Source organism: Stegodyphus dumicola, chromosome 9 (genome assembly GCF_044657685.1).
Source record: "Stegodyphus dumicola isolate Sdum_Otavi_A_Nest chromosome 9, ASM4465768v1".
Lineage (NCBI taxonomy): Eukaryota > Metazoa > Arthropoda > Arachnida > Araneae > Eresidae > Stegodyphus > Stegodyphus dumicola.
The window spans coordinates 106,947,776-106,971,364 of NC_140776.1; the positions used below are offsets into that span (position 1 = coordinate 106,947,776).

At 32.6% G+C, this 23,589-nt stretch overlaps 1 protein-coding gene across 3 annotated transcripts; it reads left to right on the plus strand.

The window, feature by feature from the left end:
* Window positions 1–230: 230 nt before the first annotated feature.
* Window positions 231–22,057, plus strand: LOC118185896 (uncharacterized). 3 transcript variants are annotated; one of them, XM_085823873.1, is made up of 4 exons: window positions 231–365; window positions 5,872–7,707; window positions 8,835–8,933; window positions 21,729–22,057. In XM_085823873.1, exons 1-2 carry the CDS (start codon window positions 282–284, stop codon window positions 6,493–6,495), a joined length of 708 nt encoding a protein of 235 aa, XP_085679999.1. In that variant the 5' UTR covers window positions 231–281; the 3' UTR covers window positions 6,496–7,707; window positions 8,835–8,933; window positions 21,729–22,057. The 3 variants fall into 3 exon arrangements, with proteins under 3 accessions (XP_085679999.1, XP_085679998.1, XP_035211732.1); XM_085823872.1 differs by having other exon boundaries at window positions 5,872–8,933; XM_035355841.2 differs by lacking the exon at window positions 8,835–8,933.
* The last annotated feature ends 1,532 nt before the right edge of the window (window positions 22,058–23,589 follow it).

Sequence of the window (23,589 nt, forward strand, 5' to 3'; positions counted from 1 at the left end):
AAAATCCTTCCTGAATAGTAAAAAAACTATAAATTAAGTACAAAAATGCGAGTCATGCATATATGATCAAGCCTTGGATAAAAATTTCTTAATCGTTAGCTCAAATAAGCTTCTGCTCCTCGTAAATACGATCGTGATCAGTTAATTGTCTTCAATTTTACGCTCAGCGGAGCGAATGAATTGTTCTCAGGTTGGACCGTCAAGGCCATAGAATATTTATTTGGTAGAGAAAGAAAGCTTCATAAAAACCTTTCGTGCATATCCGACGAAATCTATATAAAATGTTGAGCTTTAGATTCATAGAAATTTTCGGTGTTAGCCGTTTCAGAAGCAAATGCAACATGCTGAATATAATCTGCATAGAAGTAAGTAAAATTTTCAGCAGTTATTATCCATTTATGATTTATAATGATTATAATTGCAATAAATTGTCTGATATTATAGTTATTAACTTATTATTAACTGAAAAGAATTTAAATTACAATGGAGGTTTTAATTATATATTTTGTTAGCCCAAAATCGGAATTTTGAAATAAAGTAATTTCTTGAATATTTTAAATGAGTCATCTAATAATGGAGGATAAAAATTTATAAATAGAATAAATAAAGCATTACCCCTAATAAGCCTAGCCTAATTTTACCATTTTTTCATTGAAGCTTTATTGTAAAAATTAGTCATTTGCGCAGGCAGCCGCCATAAGTACTTTTTACTGTTATTAAATAATAAAGCATCTCACATGTGCAGTGGCTCACATTTGTTTTCGGACTCTTGTGATTTTCAGTTTTATTTGAAAATATCAATCACTAAATGGCTATTTTTTCTTCCCATGCAAAATGACTATTTTGACTCCTCAGTAAAATGACCATTTTTCTTTCCCATTATAACATTGATCATCTATTTTAAAACTTACTTATTTTAAAAAAAAGTTATTCAAAATGTTTTTGGTTGAAAAAATTATTGAAAAAGTTCTAAAAGTAAATTCACATGAGTATTCTGACATTTTGAATAAACGGTTCATGTTTAATAAAGACATAAAAATTGAGCGAAACATTCAATATTTCACGAAATATCCTTTAACTAAAATTACACTACTCTTGCCCTTTAGCATGGATTTTACTAATTTTTTCGAATAAGAATGCTCCATTTGCTCCATTCCTACGTAAAAATTACTTTTAACTGAGCTTTTGAAAAAAATTTCATATTGATTTATAATTTCTTCAATGCACGTCATACGAATTCCACAGAATTTAAGTCCAGAGAATACGGAGAAGTTTTGATAACTTCGAGACCATTGCATAATAATCACAAGTAAACATTTAGGGCTGCATATTTAGGATCGTTATCCTAATGAAACTTGAATGCCTCTGCATTTTAACTCTTCTTACTGATGATTTCAGGTTTTCCTTAAGAATATTTATACGTTTATACTAATCCAATTTTTTTTTTTTTTTTTTTTTTTTTTCGAAACACTATATTGAAACACTAAATTTCTTATTCCAAAGGTAGTGAAACATACTCAATGTATTATACTCCTACTCCGTTCCTAGGCAACAGGTTTTTCGGATTCAGTCCTTTATTTGGATTTTGCTAAGTATCATTTCATCTGTACGAACTAAATATATTAAGTTGTGCCTTTTCTTCAAATATGACATTATTCCAATGTCATATAACTTTGCTTATTATTGATTTTCCTTGTTTTGCTGGTAATGAAGAATTTTTTCTCTTTGATTGCTTATTTAAGCCCTGAGAGCTAAATGACTCTCAAAAAGCTTCAAGGTTAAATTTTATCACAAAACCCTGTTCTAAGACTACTGAACGTTCTATAGCACTTATGTTGAGGTCTTGTTTGATTTTTAGTCAAATAAATCTGAGATTCCTTGATGCTAGTTCCGAATGTAGTCCAGACATCATTACATTTTCAACAATTCTACGTAATTTTTATTATTTTATTGCATCGAAGATCATTAAACGCTTTAGATAAGGGATTTTTGTGGATAGTTCGAATATTTTTAATCTTTCAAAAGATGAGCCATAAAATTTATAATAGAATTTATGGCATCCTGACATGTTCACTTCAGGTATGGAACTGTGAATATATTTTGTTAAACAAGTATAAAGTTCCAAATGCGTTCTTGTGATGCAAATGCATTCTGTAATTCTTGCGATGTATTTTCATTTAAAACGAAAAGTTATAGCGATAAACATTATCAACCGAAACATTTCAACAAAAATTTGGAGGGTTCGAATTATTATATGAGTTACTCATTTACATTTATAAACAAATAATTTCATTACAAGGGATATTTGGATGTCTGTTCTCTTACAACAAGTTAGGCTTAAAATAAAGAAAAAATAAGTGTAGATACTGCAGCGCTTAATTATAATTACGTTTGTCCACGGCTATTTTGATAATATTAAACGATGACAACTTTGCTTGTTTTTCTGTTAGTAAAATCGTCGATAATATTCTAGAAGTTTGTTTCAATTACTGCACTTGCTCTTCTCTGAACAGTACAATATTTATTAAACTCATGACTCTCATTTTTACGCCTTAGTTACTTCTTAACCGATTTGTATCTGGAAAAATTCCTCTCAAAGCGAGTAAAACTAAAGCAGTTTTGAAGAAAATTCGAAGCAGAATTACTATGTTTGAGATTTCGTTTTGAAGATTGTATTTTAGAATAAATTGTAAAATTTCAAAGCATTCCTGTTTTCGGTTCCGTTTTCCAAAGCAGTAAGAGAAATACAACTCTGGGGTATTTTTCTCTCTGAGAGGAACTTATTTATGTTGTTAAGATCATAATTTAATTGTAATTCGTAGTTTTCATTCAAACATTTCAGTGGAGTGAGGAAAGCATAGAAAGAGAGGGAAACTGTTCATGTCTCTTTGTAAATTCTTTGGCTATTCTGTTTAGTGTAAAAATAATTCTCCCCTCAAATCTGCTTCGTATTACAATTTGGCATCTCGTGATTCTTTATCTGACCAGTGATTGAGAGGGTAGATGACAATAATGGTAGTTCGACCTGATATCAAATCCAAACAACAGGCTGGTAACCTTTTGTGGTACCTTACTTATAACGCAGAGTAAGTGACGTGTGTTCGCGCATTCATATTGTGAATAAGAACCAGTGCTCCTTTCATAATGTGAATATGAACCGTGTGTTATTTTTTAGCTCCTTGTGGGGAACTCTAGTCCTCCAAGAACACATTTAATCCTTTGGACAGATAACAGTCGTGAATATTTCTGTAAACAAGAAATTTTAAATATTCTTTTTGCTCCGAACATTCATACGTCCATCTCCTATAATATGTTTCACATAAAAAATGCCAGCCCAAGAAATGCCCCGCCTGGAGAGAATCGCCCTTCTCTAGCTATGCCGCTGCAAATGAACACAAGAAATCGGAAACCTCACGTAGATTAACAGACTTCGCTGTTTAAAACCACTGTGTTGCTATTACGGGAAATACAATACTTTTCCACGCACCAATGTGTTTGTCATTCGGAAAAGCGTATCATATTTAATTTTCCTTTCATATTCCATCTGTCTGTTATTCACTGACAACTTAAACATCTTAACCTTCCTGACGTCACACCGCCGCTCTGTGTTTGTTTTCAGCAGTTGTGTTTGTTTTCAGCAGTTCGCCACCTTCTTTTATCGGTATAATAGGATTAACTGACTTTGGGATGGAATTGATTTGGCTTACGTTACGACTCACACAGGAATTGTCTTGGGCAATTCACGCTTCATTTGAACATATATGCCAGACAAAAGAATATAATTTACTACTTATCCGTTACCACAGGATCGGACTTCGTCCAGGCGTTGCCTAAGCCATTCCAAGCACCTTAAAAGTAATAATGACACTTCCCACCTCTATTAGTATTAATTACTAACTGCATTCATTAAAATCATTATATATACACGGTGCTTCCTAATTCGAACGACAAATTCAAAGGGGTGATAATAGGCATCAAATGGATGAAAAATTGCCATAGAACATGGAGTCGCAAACCACGTTAACTGGAAGAATATCGCAAACATAATTATGAAGGGTGTGACATAAAGTGGAACAAAAGACAACAATGGGTCAAATACATATTTTTCTACTAATTATTAGCCCCTTTTGTTCCATTGAACGTCACACCCTTCAGAATTATTTGAAGACGTATTGTAAAATGAATTCAAATGGATTTTTTTTTCATAACGTCTCTATGTACCTACGAACGTATGACTCTCGCATAACTCACAAACGATTAGGTGTAGAAGGTTCAAATTTTGTATATGGGACTGCTATAACATCTAGTTGTGCACCTCCCTTTTTTATTGCAATCAACAATATAAAAAATATATATATGTGTGTTTACATTACCCGGTTTAAAAGTGCTTCCCAGTTCCTACACTTTATTTGGGAAATTTTTATGATCGTTATGAAAACCTAAGATTTGCCTTGAAGAATCGGTTAATTAAGTTAGAATTATTCGAAGAAAATAGCTTAAATGAAGTGCAGCAAAATTGTGTATCATTTAATAACAGAACAAGGAAGTCGTATATAATGTGCATCTCAGACATTTTTATAAAAACTATCAGTCGGTTGACCACGCAAACGACTACTATATACTGAAAAGTAATATATATATAAAAATTAATATAAACTTAACTGAGAAGGTTTGGAGGCGAGAAATAAATTGATCCATACTATAGCGAGGTTTGAAAACATCAGCTAAGCTTTCGCCGGATTCGAACCACAGATCTTCCAATTGCTAGCTAACCACTTACGCGACAAGAGCATGCACTGATGAATGAGATAATTCTTTACTATATTTTTGCATAAGTAAAAAATATTTTGTTGTGATTTGAAAGCTAAATAAAGGTCTCATAACCAAGGAACAGCAAAAGCGTTTAGATCTATCAGTTTGCTGTGAATAAATGATTGATGTGTAGAATTTTACTTCTGCAGAAACTTAAATTTATGTCCTTCAAACGTTACTAGAGTGATAAACGAGTTATCGTTCTAATCTGACTGAAGATGGCAAAGTCCGACGATGGTTAAAATAACCTTTTTGTTAACTTTGTAGAGTCATTAGGTTATATCGACGCAGGAATGTGAAAAATGTACAATGCTGTCATCGGGATTCAAACTGCCGGGCGAGATTCGAGCTCCCGAATATGCGTCGAGCGTACTTCTAGTGCACTCTTCTAGTTCAAAATATGCGGAAAGAAAGGAGAAAATGACTCTATTTAACAGGAGATATCACCTTATAACTCTATTTAACAGGAGATATCACTCGCGCTTACAAAAAAACTCCGCCACTTGAATGTAATTAAAATAACACGGTTTAAAATTCAAAATTAAGTCGGAGATTACACAAATGACCTGCTTAAGTTGGCTCAGTTATTTAAGGGCGCGTATTTAACGTCGGCTATCAAAATGGGTAAAGCCGGAATAAATTTTGGCAGAGCTGGTGATAGGTCGTGTCTGCGAACGAGACTTTCAAAAGCACCATCTCTAAAACATTCAAACTGTTGGCATAAATACTCAACTAATTTTTTTTTCTGGTGAGAACTACGGAAAGAAGTTATAGTAACGGTTCAAATCATAGTAATCGATTAATTAACATAAAACTTACTTATGTTGTAAGAATAACAAAACGTGACGGGAAAAAAAAAAAAAAAAAAAAAAAAAAAAAACAGAAAAACCTAGATTATGTACGTATATTTCCTTTTTTTCGGAATTCAGCAAAACTCTATGTATTTCTTGTTCCGTTTTTTAATTAATTCACAATAGACTTTTTTTTTTTTTATTCATGTTACATTTGAGTAAACAAAAATCAAACCTGGTTATCCAATTTAATCTGTTTCCTTTTCAGATATTTGTTACTTTGCTTACTACAGTCCAGGCTGATTCTCATCGATTGCTTATAGAATATGAACATAAGCCAGTTGAGCCCAGAACGACTGAAAGGAGACCATTCAAAATAATACGACAGATCGTACCACGAGAAATTATACAAACAGATCAAGCTTACGACATAGAAGAGAATGAAGGTACATCCGTAAGGCAAAGCAAAGTGGTACTTCTTCATGGCCATCGTAATGCCAAAAGGAGACGAATCATCGTTCGACAGCCTACTGCAATCGAAAACAGTGAAGAATCCAGGAGAATCGTCGTGCGACAGCCTGTCCTCGTTGAAGGCAATGGAGAACCCAAGAAAGTAATCATGAAACAGCCTGTTATTGTTGAAGACAATGGAGAAGCCGGAAAAGTCATCGTGCAACAGCCTGCTGTCGTTGAAGACAGCGACAGTGAAGAACCCAAGTCACAAAAGATTCTAGTAGCACCCGAAACTGTAGTTTATGCCTATCCTCCCGCAGAAAATACTGTTGATGTGAAAGACGTTGTTTACCATTACGGGAAAAAGCTACATGACACTCTGCATTCGGCTCTTCACGGATACATGCGTTTAGCGCAAAAAGTACTGGGAATATTATAAGATTGAAAACTAAAAGTGGAATGCAATAGATTTCACTCAGAGCCTGATGTCCGCCTAAACCCGTAGGACCTCGTCTATAATCAAAAAATTAACCTAGAACTCCTTTGTTTTTTCTCTCGGAGATACTGGAATTGAACAGTGGATTCCCCAGTAAGGAAGTAGGACCTCAGAGCTTTCTTAATTGGACCCTGTTCATACATTTAGAACACTGGTTTTCAACCTTTATTGTTTGCTTCTCCCTTTCTAACTACTGGTTGTTCTGTCACCCTTTTTGTCACCCATCTGGGATAAAGGGATTAATAAATTTTGATGTAGTCTTGATTGGTGTAGTGGTTAGCGTTGCTGGCTTCCGTATCATTGTACCATTGCTTGAATCTTGGAGATAGTTTGGTTGTATGTAAGTTTATATATAGTAAGTTTATATATGTAGTTTTATATATAGTATCTGTCCAGCTTGGAAGTAGTTAAAATACACGCCGAGCCGAATATCCTCTCGAGTAGTTTGGTAGTAGGGAAAAAGAGATGGGTGGATCCTTGAACCCATCCCCTACGGCAATGGTCTCAAACTAGCAAACCCCAGGCTGTATACAGCCCACGAACCAATTTTATGCGGCCCGCAAGTACATTTCCCGTAAATTAAATAGCATTGTCATGACAGGAATTTGAAGAAAAAGTTTAAGATTTTAATGGTTTGGAATCCACTTTTACAATATTTTTTTTATTAAAAACGAACTAGAGTATTTCTCCTGAAAATCTAGAAATGGAGCTAATTAATTTAAACTGTGATATAAAACTTATTAAAAGATTTTGAAGACACAGATTTGATTAATTTTTATTAGTACTTTGAAAGGTGTTTGGTGTGTTTGGTGTATTTAATTATGGCAAAGCACACTAGGGCTATCTGCCTAAGAGGAGGGATGCCTTCGTGGAGGACTTTCTAAGGGAAACTGGCTCGTATACACGTTATACATAGTACTTTGAAAGGAAAAATATTCTCAGCTATGAATTGTTGCAATAAGAATATTCGCTTTGTTCGGAAGCACATTTACAGGTGAACAGCACTTTTTTCATAGTCGAAAATTAATAAATCTACGAACAGAACCAGGCCGCCGATGAGTATTTACAATTTGTGATGAAGATACGTCTGCTATTTTTCTCCAAGATAATAAACCTTACAAAAATCTAAACGCCATGAGATGTAGGAGCTGAAAGGTGTAGTAAGAAACAAAGAAGTTTATTATTATTTGCAAACAAATGTTTTTGTTATTATTATTATTTACATATAAGTATTATGTAAGATTATTATTATTATTATTATTATTGCATAATCAGTTATTTTATGATTTAGATCTTTACTGTCACTTTTCTTTCCGTTTCCTCACCAAAAGGCAAATTAGATTGAGTATTTCAATTGATGCTGTTAGACTGCAAGACAGAGCATGTTTCTGCCGGTGTGCGTGCTCATTACGTTTCTCTTAGTTCTGAGAGCCTGACATGCTCGGTATTGCCTTATTGCTGCCGAATATTTGAATACTTACAGTTAGATTTGTGAGCCAGTTTTGCCTTAATTTGAACTGTGTAGTCCTTGACTTCTAGCTTATTTAAATTTTAAACTGATTGTTATTTTAAGTTTTCTCGCCACAAGTATTGACTGAGTTTTGTCAACACTTGTGTCAATACAAAACACGAGATGTGCTCTTCTATTAAATTTCTGATTTCATAAAAATGTTAATTTTTAATTTTCTAAAGACTGCGTCTTTATCGTTAGCCTCAGCGTTAACTCATTACAAATGTACTAGTTTTGACACTAGTTCATGCTATCAAAGGAAGTCAGACTCTGTAATTATACTATGATTATTATAATTATAATGTAATAATAGCATACAAATATTACATACCAAAAATTTAATAAATTTAAGAAAAGAATATGTTTCATTATTTATCCTCAGTTTTTGATCCTCTTGGGAAGTTTTCGTATATATATATTTTTTAAAATTAAAAGTAAGTTACTTAACAATTACTTCAATATATTACATTTATTTGAATAAATGTGAGTGTGAAAATTTTAATATTTAGCTGTCAACGCTTTTGAATTGCTAATTGTGACCAACAGAAATTTCTTACAAATACCAACTTGTAGATTTTATGCAGAAAATGAGTATAAATTTGATTTTTTGGCATTCGTTTTACATGTATGGTTGACAAATATATAGTAAAAAGTTTTTTAAATTTAATTAGCAAAATTAACAAGATTTATTCTGTTAACAAACCAAAAAAAAAAAAAATTTTTTTTTCTTTCAATCGTTCTTTTTTAATTGCGGCCTGTTATCTACTTTCAGATCGTGCATTTAGCCCGCATGCAGTTTGAGTTTGAGACCACTGCCCTAGGGAATCATAACTGAGACGGAGTAAAGAGAAGGACTACTGTCATCTGCAAGGTGCGAGTAGAAACGTGTTACAAGAAACTTGTCAGATCTCTCTTTAAAATAATTTCAGTCTTAAGATGATTTCCAGTCATCACTCGGACACAAAGCCTGATTGCTGCCTAAGCCCACAAAGCCTAGTCGTTAAGCCTAAATTCCCCATAAAAGGATCACGAAGGGGAAAAAGGCGGGCTCTTGAAAAAGCTCTAGGCTTTTATTCTGCCTAAGTTTGCAGGTTATGTAAATCGGGTCCTGCTTGAAAAGATGCAAATTTCTGAAATTCTTCACCTTCTATTTTGGATGATTGAGTTCTACACGCGTTCTAGTGCAGATTTATTGATTCGAAAACGGAAAAGTGGTTTCTGTTAGTTTATAAGGTATTACTCCCGCCTTACTAGCGTGCCTTTGTGGTGTAGTGGTCAGTACATTGAGCCGATATTTCAGAGGTCTGTGGTTCGATTCCTGGCGAAAACGGTTGCTAATTTTTCCTCTTGTCTGCTTTCAAAAATCCTAATGTCTCTACAAGTTTTATGTTACCTAAAGGGTAACTAGTTGCGATAGTTGGGCCGATCAATATTCTACAGCGAAGTACACTTAACCCTTGCCGAACATGGGAGTTACTCCATAAACACATTGCGCGTACGGCAAAACTGCATTTCACGAAGTTAACATTCTACGGAAAAAATGTGTTAGGTATATTTCAGATTAAGAAAGTATGTATAATTTTAAAAAACCTAAATATCGTTGTAATTAAAAGGAAATATCTGATGTGGACACCACATGATTTTCTTGTATGGCCTGTTAAATTATATACATTGTGTGCTGCACTTCATTTAAACTTATTTCCTCGAATTTTGGTAGAGATATATTTCTCATTCAATCAATTAAGTTCTCGCTTCGCCTCACGGCCAAAATAGATAAAAATTTAAAACATCTTGTAAAATTTTCTTGTAAAGATTGTAAAATACAGGAAAACTTAAACAAGCCATTCCTACGCAAAGTTCCTACGCAAAAACAAGCCATTCGGCCAAAGGGTACAAAGACAAAATTTTCGGTGCTCGAGCACGTGATTTCTGGTCCCACTGGGAAAAAAAAAAAAAAAAAAAACACTGAAATTGGCACACTAACTGAATTCACTGTAAACAGCTTCAAATGTAAACAAATAGCCTGCCTACCACATTAGGCCGAGCGACACTTAAACTTTTAAAATGTTGAGGATTCTAAAATTACTGCATGCAGATTAATTAAAGGCATAAAACCATAACCGCAACAACATAATTTAGTCACTTTTAAAGCAAAAATTGCGCAATTTACCAACTGTAAGAATAAAAATAATTGAATCTGCCCTACCAAGAGAAAGGTTAGTGACTCTGACTGCCGTACTGGAGGGCCTGGTTTCTAATCCCAGAGAAGGTATGGATATTTGTAAATGCATACTGTTTGTGCGGCATGGGGAGCACTCAAAATATACGGCTAGCTTAAAGTCCTCTCGAGAGGTTGATGGTAGGGGAAGAGAGGTGGGTGACCCTCGTACCCGCTTCGGTGGCAGAACTGTATGTTACCTGTCGTATTGTCACCTTATGGTGCCCAAGGCTGTTGTCAACGACAGGCGCATGTTTTCCTCCTTGCCATCATGGATTTCGTGGGCTTGTGCTGATATCAGACAAGCGAGATTAGTCACAAAAACAACTGAGCTCGTTGAGCCGAATACAGGATGGGTATATATAAATACAAAAAGAAACATAATAAGAGGCTAAAATTAAAAGCCAATTTTTATACCCGTTCTGCACTATAGCTGCAAGATTTAAAGTAAAATAGACTTAAAGATTCTAAAGTTAAAAGTAAACTGGAGTCAAAGCAAGGTTATTCCTCAACAATATTTATATTAGCAATCGTGCATAAGAGGTTTAACACAAAATCCAAACATATCAAAATTAAAATAAGAATTCATAGTAGTACAAACTCTGAAAATAAAAATGTAAATGCGAAAGGAGAAAAATACAAGATAATAAAAATATAAAAATAGTAATTAATGTCCTTTTACAGAAATTCCAATTAAGAACTTGTCAGAGAAAAAGGAATTAAAGCTTCGCAAAAGTCGATTAATATGTTTCGAAAACGTGTTTCGTTCTCCCGGTTCATTTGAGATCATACGTATGTACAGACGACACGAAAAAATTCCCTTCTGAATCCATTTTACAATCCGTTATGGAAAAAAAAAAAAAAAAAAAAAAAAAATGAGTTCTTTATTCTGTCCATACGTACAGATGTCATCACTCCCCCCCTCCCCCCAAAAAAGTAATCAAAATAGATTCGTGAACGGTCAAGTGACCTTTTTCTTTCTTCATTTGGATCAATCTTCACTGTCAAATTAAGTGTTCTTTTTTAACAATTTGTTTCGTTTTTTTTTTTTTTTTGCAAGTTAGAGATATTTTCCTTCTTCAACATCACTGCTTTCACTGTTTTCTATATGCGATTAATCAAAAGCAGCATTACGAAACCCTACTTTTGATTAAATCTGATAGAAACCGAAGATGTGCGATAATAAGAGTTTGTTTAAATGGCCTGTTGCGAATAACCAAGAATCAGCCTGTGATCATTAAAAAAGGAAGGGAGGTTGTTTCATATTTATACACATCCATCTTTGACAATAATTTTACCTTTTTAACAGTATTTGTGTAAAATAAAAAAAGAAAAAAAATCCAACTCGAAAAACGGCTGCATCGCATTTTTTTACATTTTTGAAGTGCCATTTCTGATATTTTTGAAGTGTTTTCAGAAAAGATCTAGACTCAAATGTTAAATCCCTATGAAATGCATGATTTCTAATATACCAGTGTAGAGTTTCTGTAATCAGTCTCAGGAAATTCTTCTGCAACACCTGCAATATTTTAATATCTTGCTAAATGACTCTAGTCAAGCTGATGTAATTTATTTTACACTTAAATGCTTAATCTCTTTATAAATTCATATGTATTTTTTATTTAATCATTTTTTCAAAACACTGTTAAGAAACAAAGTTTAAAAACTATCTGATTCGTGTGTAGATGTATAAGAACTTTTCGTAAGCATAACAAATCATTTCTGTAAGGATTATATTCCTTACAGACTTACAATTGAAAGAGAATAAAAACAATAAGCTGTAGCTAATTGTTGAAAACTAAATTAGAGTTCAAATCCAAGTATTTTTCTTTATAAATGCAATTAGTTTTTTCGCAAACTGTATTTCGTCTTCGTTTGCTGCAGATGCGTTTGTCTTTCTTTGCATTTGAATAGCGCATTTTATATTCATATGTTTCATTTTAATAATAATGCATTTGTGTCTTATAAAATGATCTCCCAATTTAAGTACTTCGTAGAAAAGATGTAGTTTGCTAGTCGTGTAATTGAAATTTCTTTTTGTAAATAGCCTTTATAAATTTTTGCACGATAACCTTTAATCCCCCCCTTTTTTTTTCTTTTTTTTTTTTTTTCCGCATCATCAACTTTACAATCAAGTTCCTTTTGAAGTTTAATGAATAGTGTTGCCTATTATTCTGAAAAGCTTAGTTTGTATGCCCATGCAAAAATATGTGTGTGTAATTTGTCTCTATTAAACTGCATTATTTATAACCATTATAATATATATCAAGCATCATTTACAATGACTGTACTATTGAATCACCAACATTTTTCTTGTTTGCGTTGCTTTTCTTCCATTTTGTATGTCACAAAAAATAAAAGCAATTTCTTTTACTTTTCTTTTTTTGAATTTTTAATTGACATATTGTTTTGGCTCTGTGAACAGTTAGCATAGGGAATTAGTTATGCTATTTAACTTCTCTATATTAATGATTTATGACATTGAGGCGAAATTTTAAAACTCCGTATGTAATTTGAGTGGGAAAATACCTTAATGTAACTGGGCAAGGGAAAAAAAAAAGGGGGACAGTTCCTATATCTCTCATTCTACTGGGCCGATTGATGAAATTCAAATTTCGTTTTCCTTGTTTCGAAATAGTGACTTAAGATATGTATTAGATTTATATATAGCATTGTTCTATTATAGCCACACAAAATCTGACTTTTTCTGAAATGACATGCCAATTTTTTTTTCATATTTCGATTGTACGACTCAAATTATGCCAAACTGCCAAGTTTTGTAAAAGTCCCACGAGTAGTTTTTGGAATTTTAGCTTAAAAATTTTAGCTCTTCCATGTTAATTGAATCTTGTATATATTTATTAATAGCTCTTCTTTTATTAAACTTACTTGATTCCTTCTTCCAGAATTCCAAATTTAGGCTTAATCCAAATATAATTCGCACATTTTTTTTATGATTTATTTTTTAAATTTATGTTTTAAAATATTTTTTATAAATTTTACGAAAAAATTTTGATTTAAAACCTATAAAATTTCTAACATCATCTTAAAGTAGATGTATTTCTAGGCACACCTGCAAAAAATTAGAGTTTTTATTCAAAATTTTCTAAGATATACATGAACTTACATAGTGGAGCGTTTTGAAATTTAGCATCCTTTTTTTTTTTTTTTTTTTGAGCAATAATAACGCCAAACGTTAATACGCACTTTGTTAAAATGATTTGAAAGTACGAACGATGACTTTTTTTCCGCTCGTCTACAGTAAAAGAAAGAAAAGGAAAATAGGTTGCTATCAATTAAGAAGTTCGCCAAGTAAATTATTCTTGGCGAAAACTGGGAAAAAAAAAAAAAAAACGCCAAAATAAATTTTTGAATTTCTCCCGTAAATTTCTCACCAAATTTTACAAAATTTAATATTTAGGCATAATTTGAATCGTAGAATCGAAATATGGAAAAAAATTGGCATGCCATTTCAGAAAAAGTCCGACTTTATGGTCAAAATACCTATGTTGGAATGATGCTATATATAAATCTAATACATATCCTAAAACGCGCTTTCGAGAAAACGCCACCAATTAAGAAGTATACCCTAAGGAAAATGTGTGATAGATGTATATAAAAAATCCATTGTAAACGTTTTTAGAATTCTTTAGAATTATAAGGCCAATTTTCTATAAACTAGATACAAGATCTTCTACAGAATTCTGCAAAATTTTGTCGATAGCTTCTAATTACTATAGATATTCTGTAAAGCTATACATACATATTCTACAGAGACTAGTGCAGAAATTCTATAAATATGCGCACATTTTTTGCATTGGCCACCACTAATGCCAGACGTGGTTGTCTGGTTATTATGGAAGCACGTAATGGATTTGCCACGAATTAGTTCTGTTTCCGCGATTCCTCTTTCTACGTTTTTCAAAATTCTTCGTGTTCCCGCGAAATCTGAGAGTACAGTCCCACAGCTCCCATGGAGGTAGGAAAGGGAGGAGGGGCCATTCCGCGCTAGAAGTGAAGCACTGCTTTGAAGCTTGGGTCACCAGACGGGGTGTTCTTTGTTTACAATCAGAAGCTCGCTTGACAAGATTCTGATAGTATTTCGACACACGACAGTGAAACATTCATAGTGTGATGGATAATAGCAATTTGTATAGTTTACTGACATTTACGCAAAAATCACATCTTGGTTATTTTTCGATAACTAACAACAGCGATTTTGATTATGAATTTGTTTTATAAAATTCTAAGCTGTTGCACTACAAAAATATAGATTTTAAGAAAATTGCTAAAAGATATCTGCCAAAATTTATTTTCTAGAAGATTTGAAAAGTTTGAAACTTGATGGCTAAATGTAAATATAAAATTATGTATGTTAAAATATTTGTAATTAGGCACATAGGTCAGATTCAGTTTTTATTAAATAGAGTAACGCATGCAAGGGCTATCTGCCTAAAGAGAGAGATGCCATCGTGGAGGAATTTTGAAGAAAAACTGACCTTTGAGTGGGTATTAAAAATAATACTTATAATTTTCATTTAAATCATATTCATATATATTTTTTATGTAAAACTTTCGGGTGTATGCTAAATTAGTGTAAATTACTTTACACGAAAAATATAGTGAATGCACAGAAATTAAAGATTTGCACATGCCGGAAATGATAAATAGGAAATATGTATGGGTATTTATGCACGTGCTTGCAAAAAGCATGTATCTGCCTTTGACAAAATACTTAAATATTCATTAAATTATTTATAAATGTATTTGAAATGAAGAATTTATTCACTTATAAACAACTGTGAAAGTACTGTGAAGAAATCTAATGAGTAAATGTATCTAATTTATAATGATTATAAATGTTATCTAAATATATAATAACCTTAATATTGAATTGTAAACATAAATTGAAATCCTGTTGACAAATACGTTATAAAACTATTTAAGCAAGAATTGTTCGTATTGGAAAGCAATCTGTTAAAAGGTATTGTAAAGCAAATGCTATGAGATGCGCACTTAAGAACGTAATAAAGAGTTTTGGAATATGTATTGTTGAAATGAAGGGTAAAAAAAAAATCTGATAAGTATAATTAAAAGAATTATTCCCTTTACATTTTATAATAACTCAGTACAAGTTTTAAATAATACTTAAAAAAAAAAAAAAAAAAAAAAAAAAAAAAAAACTTATTTTATTCCCTTTCAGAAATGTTCAGAGAAAGTCAAATACTATTCAATATCTATTTAATTATTAGGAATTAGCGAAATACTTATTTAAAGTATTTCGCTAATTCCTAATAATTCTCTAATTTAAAATGAACCGAATAGAGCATTAATTATAAATTGACTTACATTTTTCGATTTAAAAGAAGCCAAAAAATCATGTCATATTTAAGAAAGTATTTTAGGAAGAAGCTCTATAAATAGAAAAGAAATAATGCATAATTTTAATATTAATAATACAATAAATTTTGATCTTAATTTTTGTACCTTAACGGAATAAAATCGAATTACCTTAATTTTTTTTTCTAATGTAATTAACGAAAGCTTGTGAAAATATTTCATTCAAATTAAACCATTCTGAGAAAACTGTCCTGTGAAAAGTATAGAATTTAATTCCGTTCAGAATGAAATGTTGTTTAAAAATATGTTGTTTTCACATACTTAGGACTCTGAAGTGTTGTAGAAAAAGAAAATATATACATTTATATGTATATTTGCGACGTAATTACAAAATATTTACACCCGAACGCGTCAAATCCCATAGAACTCAATGGTAAATGACCCAATGTTTTGGTCACCACGTAGGGATCGCCGGTGCTTCAGAGCAGGGTACGGAGAAACTTGTTTAGGGCGACTCCATCTTACTTCCTACCTCCATGACAGCTCCTCAGGGGTGCGTAATGGCAGACCGCACATTGAGTTGAACAGTGTTAAGCGAATTTCGCTTACTGCGTATGCTTGATGGTGTACCTTTGGCGCGAGGAGAAATATTGGCGACTAAGCAACCCTGCGTTAGCTTATTCGTGATCTCCATGGCTGTCGAGTGTCTTCGAGTGATGTTTAAAATTGCAATGTTGTGGAACTTTGCTTATTAGTTATTTTAACGTCCATGCCGATTGCACTTGCTTATTTTTCTAATATATGTTTCATTTTAATTTGTCAATAACAGTGCATTTAATATTTGTTAACATATGTTCGTAACAATTCGTTATTTAAATGTAATTTGTTTACATGTTATAATTCAGTAATTGTAAACTGGAGTATCTCGCTTAGTTTGTTAACGTATATTCGCGCTTTTATTTTCTCATTTCAAAGAATTTAATAACTAGGATTAAAGAATTGTAAAATTTCTTCAGTGTTATTTGCAAGCACTTGTTATATTCTTCAGTGTTTCTTTATGTATGTACGAATGGAACGTATGGTAAATCCTGAATTGTTTTTATTGCTTAAAAGTATAATGAATAAATTTTCAACTAATATATCCTAAATTTCAGTCTTTTTCTGAACTAAAATATGTACAGTTCCAAAGGAATGTGCAGAATTTCATAAGTATTATATTTTACATTTTGAATGTAAACACTGCTTCACATTACTTCGCAATAATTTCAGCTTTCTAGTTGTTTGAGCAGTACAGTAAAAAATAGTATTTTAACACAGTAATTAATTTACATTTACATTATATTCTACGAAGATTTAAACGCCAGATTTGTTTACAATTAGATGGCGATACATCTACCATATACCGTATTTATCTTCTTTTCAAATCGCGCCAATATAGTAATTACGCCAAATTGTTTTCTGGGCATGCGCAGTATGCCACATTCGTTTAACACTGTTCAAATCAATGTGCGGTCTGCCATTACGCCTCAGGGGTTGTCATGATAAGTCATTAAGAAAAGCTAGACAGTTTCTTTGTGAATAAGTTAGTCTTAATCTTGACATTGCATTTTAGTTTAGGCTCCGCTCGAAATCTTTAGTTTCATTCTATTTGTAATTCTGTTACAATATTAGCTATTATTTTCACATCTCGCATTAACCAATCTTTGAAATATCCACCGTCACAATAAACCAAAGTCACTTAATAGTTGCCTTAAAGAAGTTGACTCTAATTGAATTCAGTTACAATTGTTGAACCAGTGCTTCCGAAGATTTTAATATCGCGACCATAGGAATAAATTTAATTTGATTACGAGCCGCGTTTAGAGTTGGAACTGCAAGTGACACACAAAGCACAGTTTCTCTTAAAAAAGAAGCTAGATGAATAGAAAAAGAACATTGCAAAATGAAATGATATTAAATAAGTTGATAATAATTAGCAATTTCATTATATGCATATATACATGTATATATAAAACAGAATTATTTAACATAGACTCCATAACTGAGGTGCATTTTCTTTTAATCCACCTTTCTTTTCTTAACGACTATTTATTCTGAAAGATTTTATTATAACTCACCTTTATGCAGAATTTTGGAAGAATATTATTTTTACTTTAGGAAATTTAATCTTTTAGTACATTGACAAAATCGGCGCAGAGGTTGAACATCTCTCTCTCCCCTTTTTTAATACAGTATTAGCTTCATTCATGCAAAGATCTGAGATCATAAATATTTTTCGATTATTTCTTTTAAAAATTCCTTTTATAAATCTAAAATTTTTTGCCTTCCTACATTTTGGGAGAGGCCGAGGCCCAGTCGGTCTCCCACTATGTAACCACTATGTAACCTGGAAAGGGGGTAATGAAGATTGGTTGGTTGGTTGTGTGATTATGGCAAAGCCTCGAGGGCTGTCTGCCTAAGGGGAGGGATGCCTTCGTGGAGGACTTTCTAAGGGAAACTGGCTCGTATACACGTTACACATGGGGAAAACCACGAAAACGCCCATGCAGCCAGCCCGTTCGCGGGATTCGAACCTCGGACCGAACTACCAGTGTTCAGCGACTTCACCGCTCGGCCGCTGGTGGGCTAATGAAGATTGATGATTTCGCGGAAACAGGAAGACACCGCTTGCCATCATTGCCTCCTTTGATAGAACCATGGAAGTCTAACCTCCTTGGATGGGACGGACGAATTGCATCCGTACTTTCTCCGGGATTCGAAACCGGGCCCTTTGGTACGGCAGTCAGAGTCACTAACGACTTTCCAGTCTGGGCAGCAGATCCTAAGTATAGAATCTGACATAATGCCTAATAGAATTTTATTGAAAATATCAAATCCAATTTATAGAAAATTGGACCATAATTCTAAGCAATTCTAAAGAAGTTTTCTTATTTTAATTTTCTACCAAGAATCCTACAGAAGCTTTTGAGTATTTAAAAGAGTTATAAAATCAAGGAAATTTTTTTTTTTTTTGAAACTAAGAAGACTGAATTGCATTTTTTATTATTGACTAGAATATTTTAGCCTAAATGCTGAAATGATCTATCACATGGGGATGGGAATAAAAACGTTTGGAACAAATGTGATTTTTTTTTTCCTATTGAAATTTTTCACTATCGTTTCCATTTAAAAAAAAATAGTTGAATAAAATAAGTACAGTACTAACAGTTAATTTAATTAAAATTAAGAAACTTTCTCCTATCAAAGGTACACAAGCAGTAATTAAAAGCATTTATTTCAGGAGTTAAAATTTTATAATTAACAGCAAAAATTTAATTTTTTAACAAATTTGCTGATTTAAATTGATTGATTATACGCGTTTACAAGCTTTCAGTTCAAACCTGTAAATATGTAAGTTTACAGGTTTGAGCTGAAGTAAAACATGTAAGTTAGAAAATTTGCATTTAAAAATTAAAAAAAATATTGCTTGTAGTACACCAAAAACTCTCCTTGACTGAAATTTGAGTTTTTCTTGATCTTCATACAGTACCATTCTACAAAGGCGTTATAAATTTCTTTATGATTTTGCAAAGCAACATTTCTGTAGATTTCTGTTCCGTGAAAGCTTTATAAATTTTTTTTTTAATTTTATAGAGAAGCATTTCTGTGCAAGATTAGTTATAAAACTCCATAAGAATTTCTATTGAGCTGTATAAATTTCTACTGAGCATGATGTTCCAGGTTAAATAATTCAAACTCAATTTTCATAATTCAAAACGTGTGAAATAATTTCTATTACACTGGTTATCATAAATTAAGGAAAAATCACAAAAATAACGATAAATCCCTCAATAATAAGCCAAACCGTGTAAAATTTGAATATGTTGCCAAGTAAGACTAGCTGAGTAAAACTCCAATATGCAAATTAGTGGCGCTGCACTCGGAATACTTCATCTGCGAGGAGCATAAAAGTCCATGTTTGAGAGCAAGCGTGATAGTGACATCAGAAATCTGAGATAGCCATTTCGTAACAATGAGCTCCAGGTATCATATGCCTGCAGAACTACGACAGAAAGCCATTGGGAGACTAGAGGCAGTACAAAGTCAAACAGAAGTGGCCAGATGGCTAAATATGAGTCTTTCTGTGGTTCCTAGACTTTTGAGGCAATTTCAAATCACAGATTTGGCACCTAGGAGGTTCAGCCAAGGACGGCCAACTGCTACGACGAGCACCGATGACCGATATTTGACATTATGTTCACTCAGGAATACAATCGCTACTCCAACTCTTCTTAGATCCTCCCTTGCTACAGCCACCGGAAGGTTGGTGTCAACGTCAACTGTGTGTAGAAGGCTTCACAAAGATGGTCTGTATGCGAGGCGAACAACCATTTGCGTGCTGCTCAAGTCACGCCATAGGAGGGACCGTTTGCAGTGGGCACGGCAACATGCCACTGGACGCCTGAGCGATTGAGGGCTATTCTCTTTACGGATGAGTCCAGGTTTAGTCTAGAACGCGATAGTAGGCATTGTTTGATATGGAGAGAACCTGGAACCCGTTATCATCCGTCAAACATCCGTGAAAGAGATGCATACGGAAGAGTCAGTGTCTGTTTTTGGGGTGGCATCTCTTTGGATGGACGCACAGCCCTACATGTTTTTCCAAGGAGAACCGTGAATGCTCATGTTTATAGAGATGGCATCCTTCCTTGATGCTTATGTGGCCCCATATGCCGGGGCAGTAGGCGATGCTTTCCTGTTACAGGATGACAATGCAAGACCACACAGGGCTCGCATCGTAAATGATTATCTTCAACAGGAAACAATTATGCGCATGGAGTGGCCAGCTCGATCGCCGGACTTGAATGCTATCTAGCACATTTGGGATGCTTTAGGGAGACGTCTAGCTGCTCTCAATTCGCCCCCTTTAGGCCCTTGCCGCGCTTGCAACTGCTTTGCAAGAGCAATGGCTCTCGCTTCCTATGGAACTGATAGACCGCATAATTAAAAGCATCACACATCGCTGAATGTAACATCGAATGCTTCTAGAGGCGATTATATTCCATATCGAAGGTACTTTTACTATATATAGAAAACTGACGTCTTCGATTTGTTCATTTTATACATGTGCTAATTTCTATACTACCATAATTGTTTGGTAATTTCGTTTTATGTTATTTGATACCTTACTATGTGTTGTATATTGTGGGTAAGTTTCATAAAATTCTACATGTAACTTTTTCAGTAATCGTGATTTTTGTGATTTTTCCTTAATTTATGATAACCAGTGTATTAATAATGGTAAAATACCAGTAACAATTTATCTATATTTTAAGAGAATAATGTTTGTGTAGTAAAAAGAACACTTTCTAAATAGAAGAATAAAATAAAACTTTAAAAACTTGTGAATCTAAGGTTAGAAATAGCATTATAGAAAATTAATAGCTGTGCCCTTGACTTTTATAATGATATACCAATTTATTTGTTTAACAGAGGATTTAATAATGTTTATAAATATTGGTTTATATTCAATTGAGGAGGAAAACAAACATTATGACATCTACTTCTATCACTGCTGTTATCCCGTGCTCTTTTCTTTCCTTTCTTTACTTTCCGTAGACAGTTTTGTTTTGCTCGTGGCAACAAATTTTTTCTATCGATCCACAATAAGCAAACTTTTTTCAAATAGATAGGGCCTATGCTATATTCAAAACTTGGTCAATCTGCTCCTAGATAATAGGAAGGATTTTGCACTAACAAAATTTCTTCTAGAGGCTGATAGAAATTCTGATAGATGGACATCATAGGAAATTAGTCTGTTAAGAAACACTTCTCTGTAAATTTCTACAGAAATTTCGTAAAATTTTCATGGAACAGATTTCTATAAAAATGTTATTTTGTAAAATCTGATAGAAATTTAATAAAACTTTTACATAATAATGCTCAGTAGATATCTCTAAAGTTTTTCAAATTCTAATCAAAACGAATTTTCAATTTATGATGTTTTATATAAGATGTAACTAAGTGTTGAACTATTTTTAATATTATTATTGTTTCTGATTTTTTTAGCTTCTAAATTTATGTAATGTTTAGTGCAATTTTTTAAACAGCACTGTTTTTGTTTTATAGAGTCATTAGGTTTATTTCCAAGCAAGGAACGTGAATACCTTCGCCGGTATTCGAACTTCAGACTTTTGGATTGCTAGTTGGACATGCTTCCAGTTGCACCACGAAAGCACGCATTAAGGGAGGGCACTTACAGTTTATAATAATATAATTGTGCTGTTGATTATAAAATTTTAATTTTATTTGTATATGCACCTCTGATAAGAGATGTGTTTCTTAATTTTAATTAAATTATCATTTAAAATGTATTTATACTTATTTAAATGATTTTTATAAATATAATATTGCATTTTTATTAGGAAATAAACACTCATATGTTTTGAAAGCTTTTATTTCTTCTCTCTGACTCACAGATTTTTCCAAAATTTAGGTTAAAAAATTTATTAAAAAAGTAAAATTTAATTCTATCGTTTCAATCCCAAAAGAAAATTTTGACGATTTCATAATGCTTTTAAGTGCTCAAAAGCTTCTATAGAATATTTTGCATAAAATTAAAGCAAGGAAACTCATCTAGAATACTTTAGAATCATGGCCCAATTTTCTGGATTTTCGGTTAAATTCGATTAGTTGATTCTATACACACTATATAACTATATAAGAATCTATGCTTTGAACCTTCAGAAATTATACAAATTTTTTATAGAATCTCTCTCTACACAAATCGTTATAGATTGTCTATACACAACTCTATAGAAGCTATAGCTAAAATTTTATAAAATTCTACAGAACTCTGACGAAATTTATAGAAAATTGAACCATAATTCTAAAGGATTCTAAAGAAGTTTAATACTGGATTTTTTGTAATATATAATTCTATAAGACATTTTCGTAAAGATTATTTTGTGATTCGATCTTTGATTTTTTTCAGTGTATTTGTGCAACTATATATTACGTTTATGGGAACCCTATGCACTTTGCTAATATGACAGTGTAACATCATTAAATGGGAATTTGTATTTTAAAAATTTTTGCTTTGTTGCACAGCAGTACGAATACTTATTTGGTGATTCTGTATGGCTCATTTAAGATGCTGGATTTATTGAAAGAAGCTTGCCATAGCATCAGCTGCACCGAAGCAGGAGCGTACCAAGGGAGTAAGGGGTTCCGAAGAAACTTAAATTTTTAACTTAACTCTATGTAGGAATATGAAAAAAGGAAGAAGCTAAAAAGTAGTCTGCACTGAAAACGCTAATGTTCATTGTGGGAAATTGACTTCCAAGAATCAATCCTACCTTATATTTTGCACTTAAGACTTTTTTGACAGATGTATTTCAGTTGCTTCTTTTTAGTGAAGCTTTTCGAAATTCATGCTGATTAAAAGCTATCTTCGATAAACAATGAGCGGAGTAAAACTTAACAACTTTGGCAATCCTTTCCACTGAAAATGGAACGCTAATTTCGACTAAGTTAAAAATATTAATTTGCTATAAACATTGATTTTGACGAAGCTATAAAGAATTTTTCAGAAGTCAAAGTTCGCTTAAAACAGTTTTAGCTTTTTCTATTGACAGAAAAATTAAACACACTGATTTAAATCATCAAAAATGGTAGATTAATAAGGTTTTCTAAACGTATATAAACTTGTCTGCTAGATGTAAGCTGTTTTTTGTTTTTAAGATCTTTTATTTTCGAAATCATTTTAATTATCTAATTTTTATTAAATAAATGTTAATTATATATTTGCGTTGACATTTACATGTATGGTGATTATTCCCATAATTTGGTTCCCAGACAGACTTCCACCGTGGGCCACAACATAAGTATAGGTCTGCCACTGCACTGCTCACCTAACAAAGTATTACGTAATATACACTTTCCGTTACTATTTGCCTGTTTTTTAAATGAGTGTCCAATGAAGTGTTGC

Excerpts from the sequence above, each read along its gene's own strand:
- LOC118185896 (XM_085823872.1), top strand. The coding sequence starts at position 282 with ATGTTGAGCTTTAGATTCATAGAAATTTTCGGTGTTAGCCGTTTCAGA. Across the intron at positions 366-5,871 it reads TGAATATAATCTGCATAGAA|ATATTTGTTACTTTGCTTAC; the intron begins GTAAGTAAAATT and ends TTTCCTTTTCAG.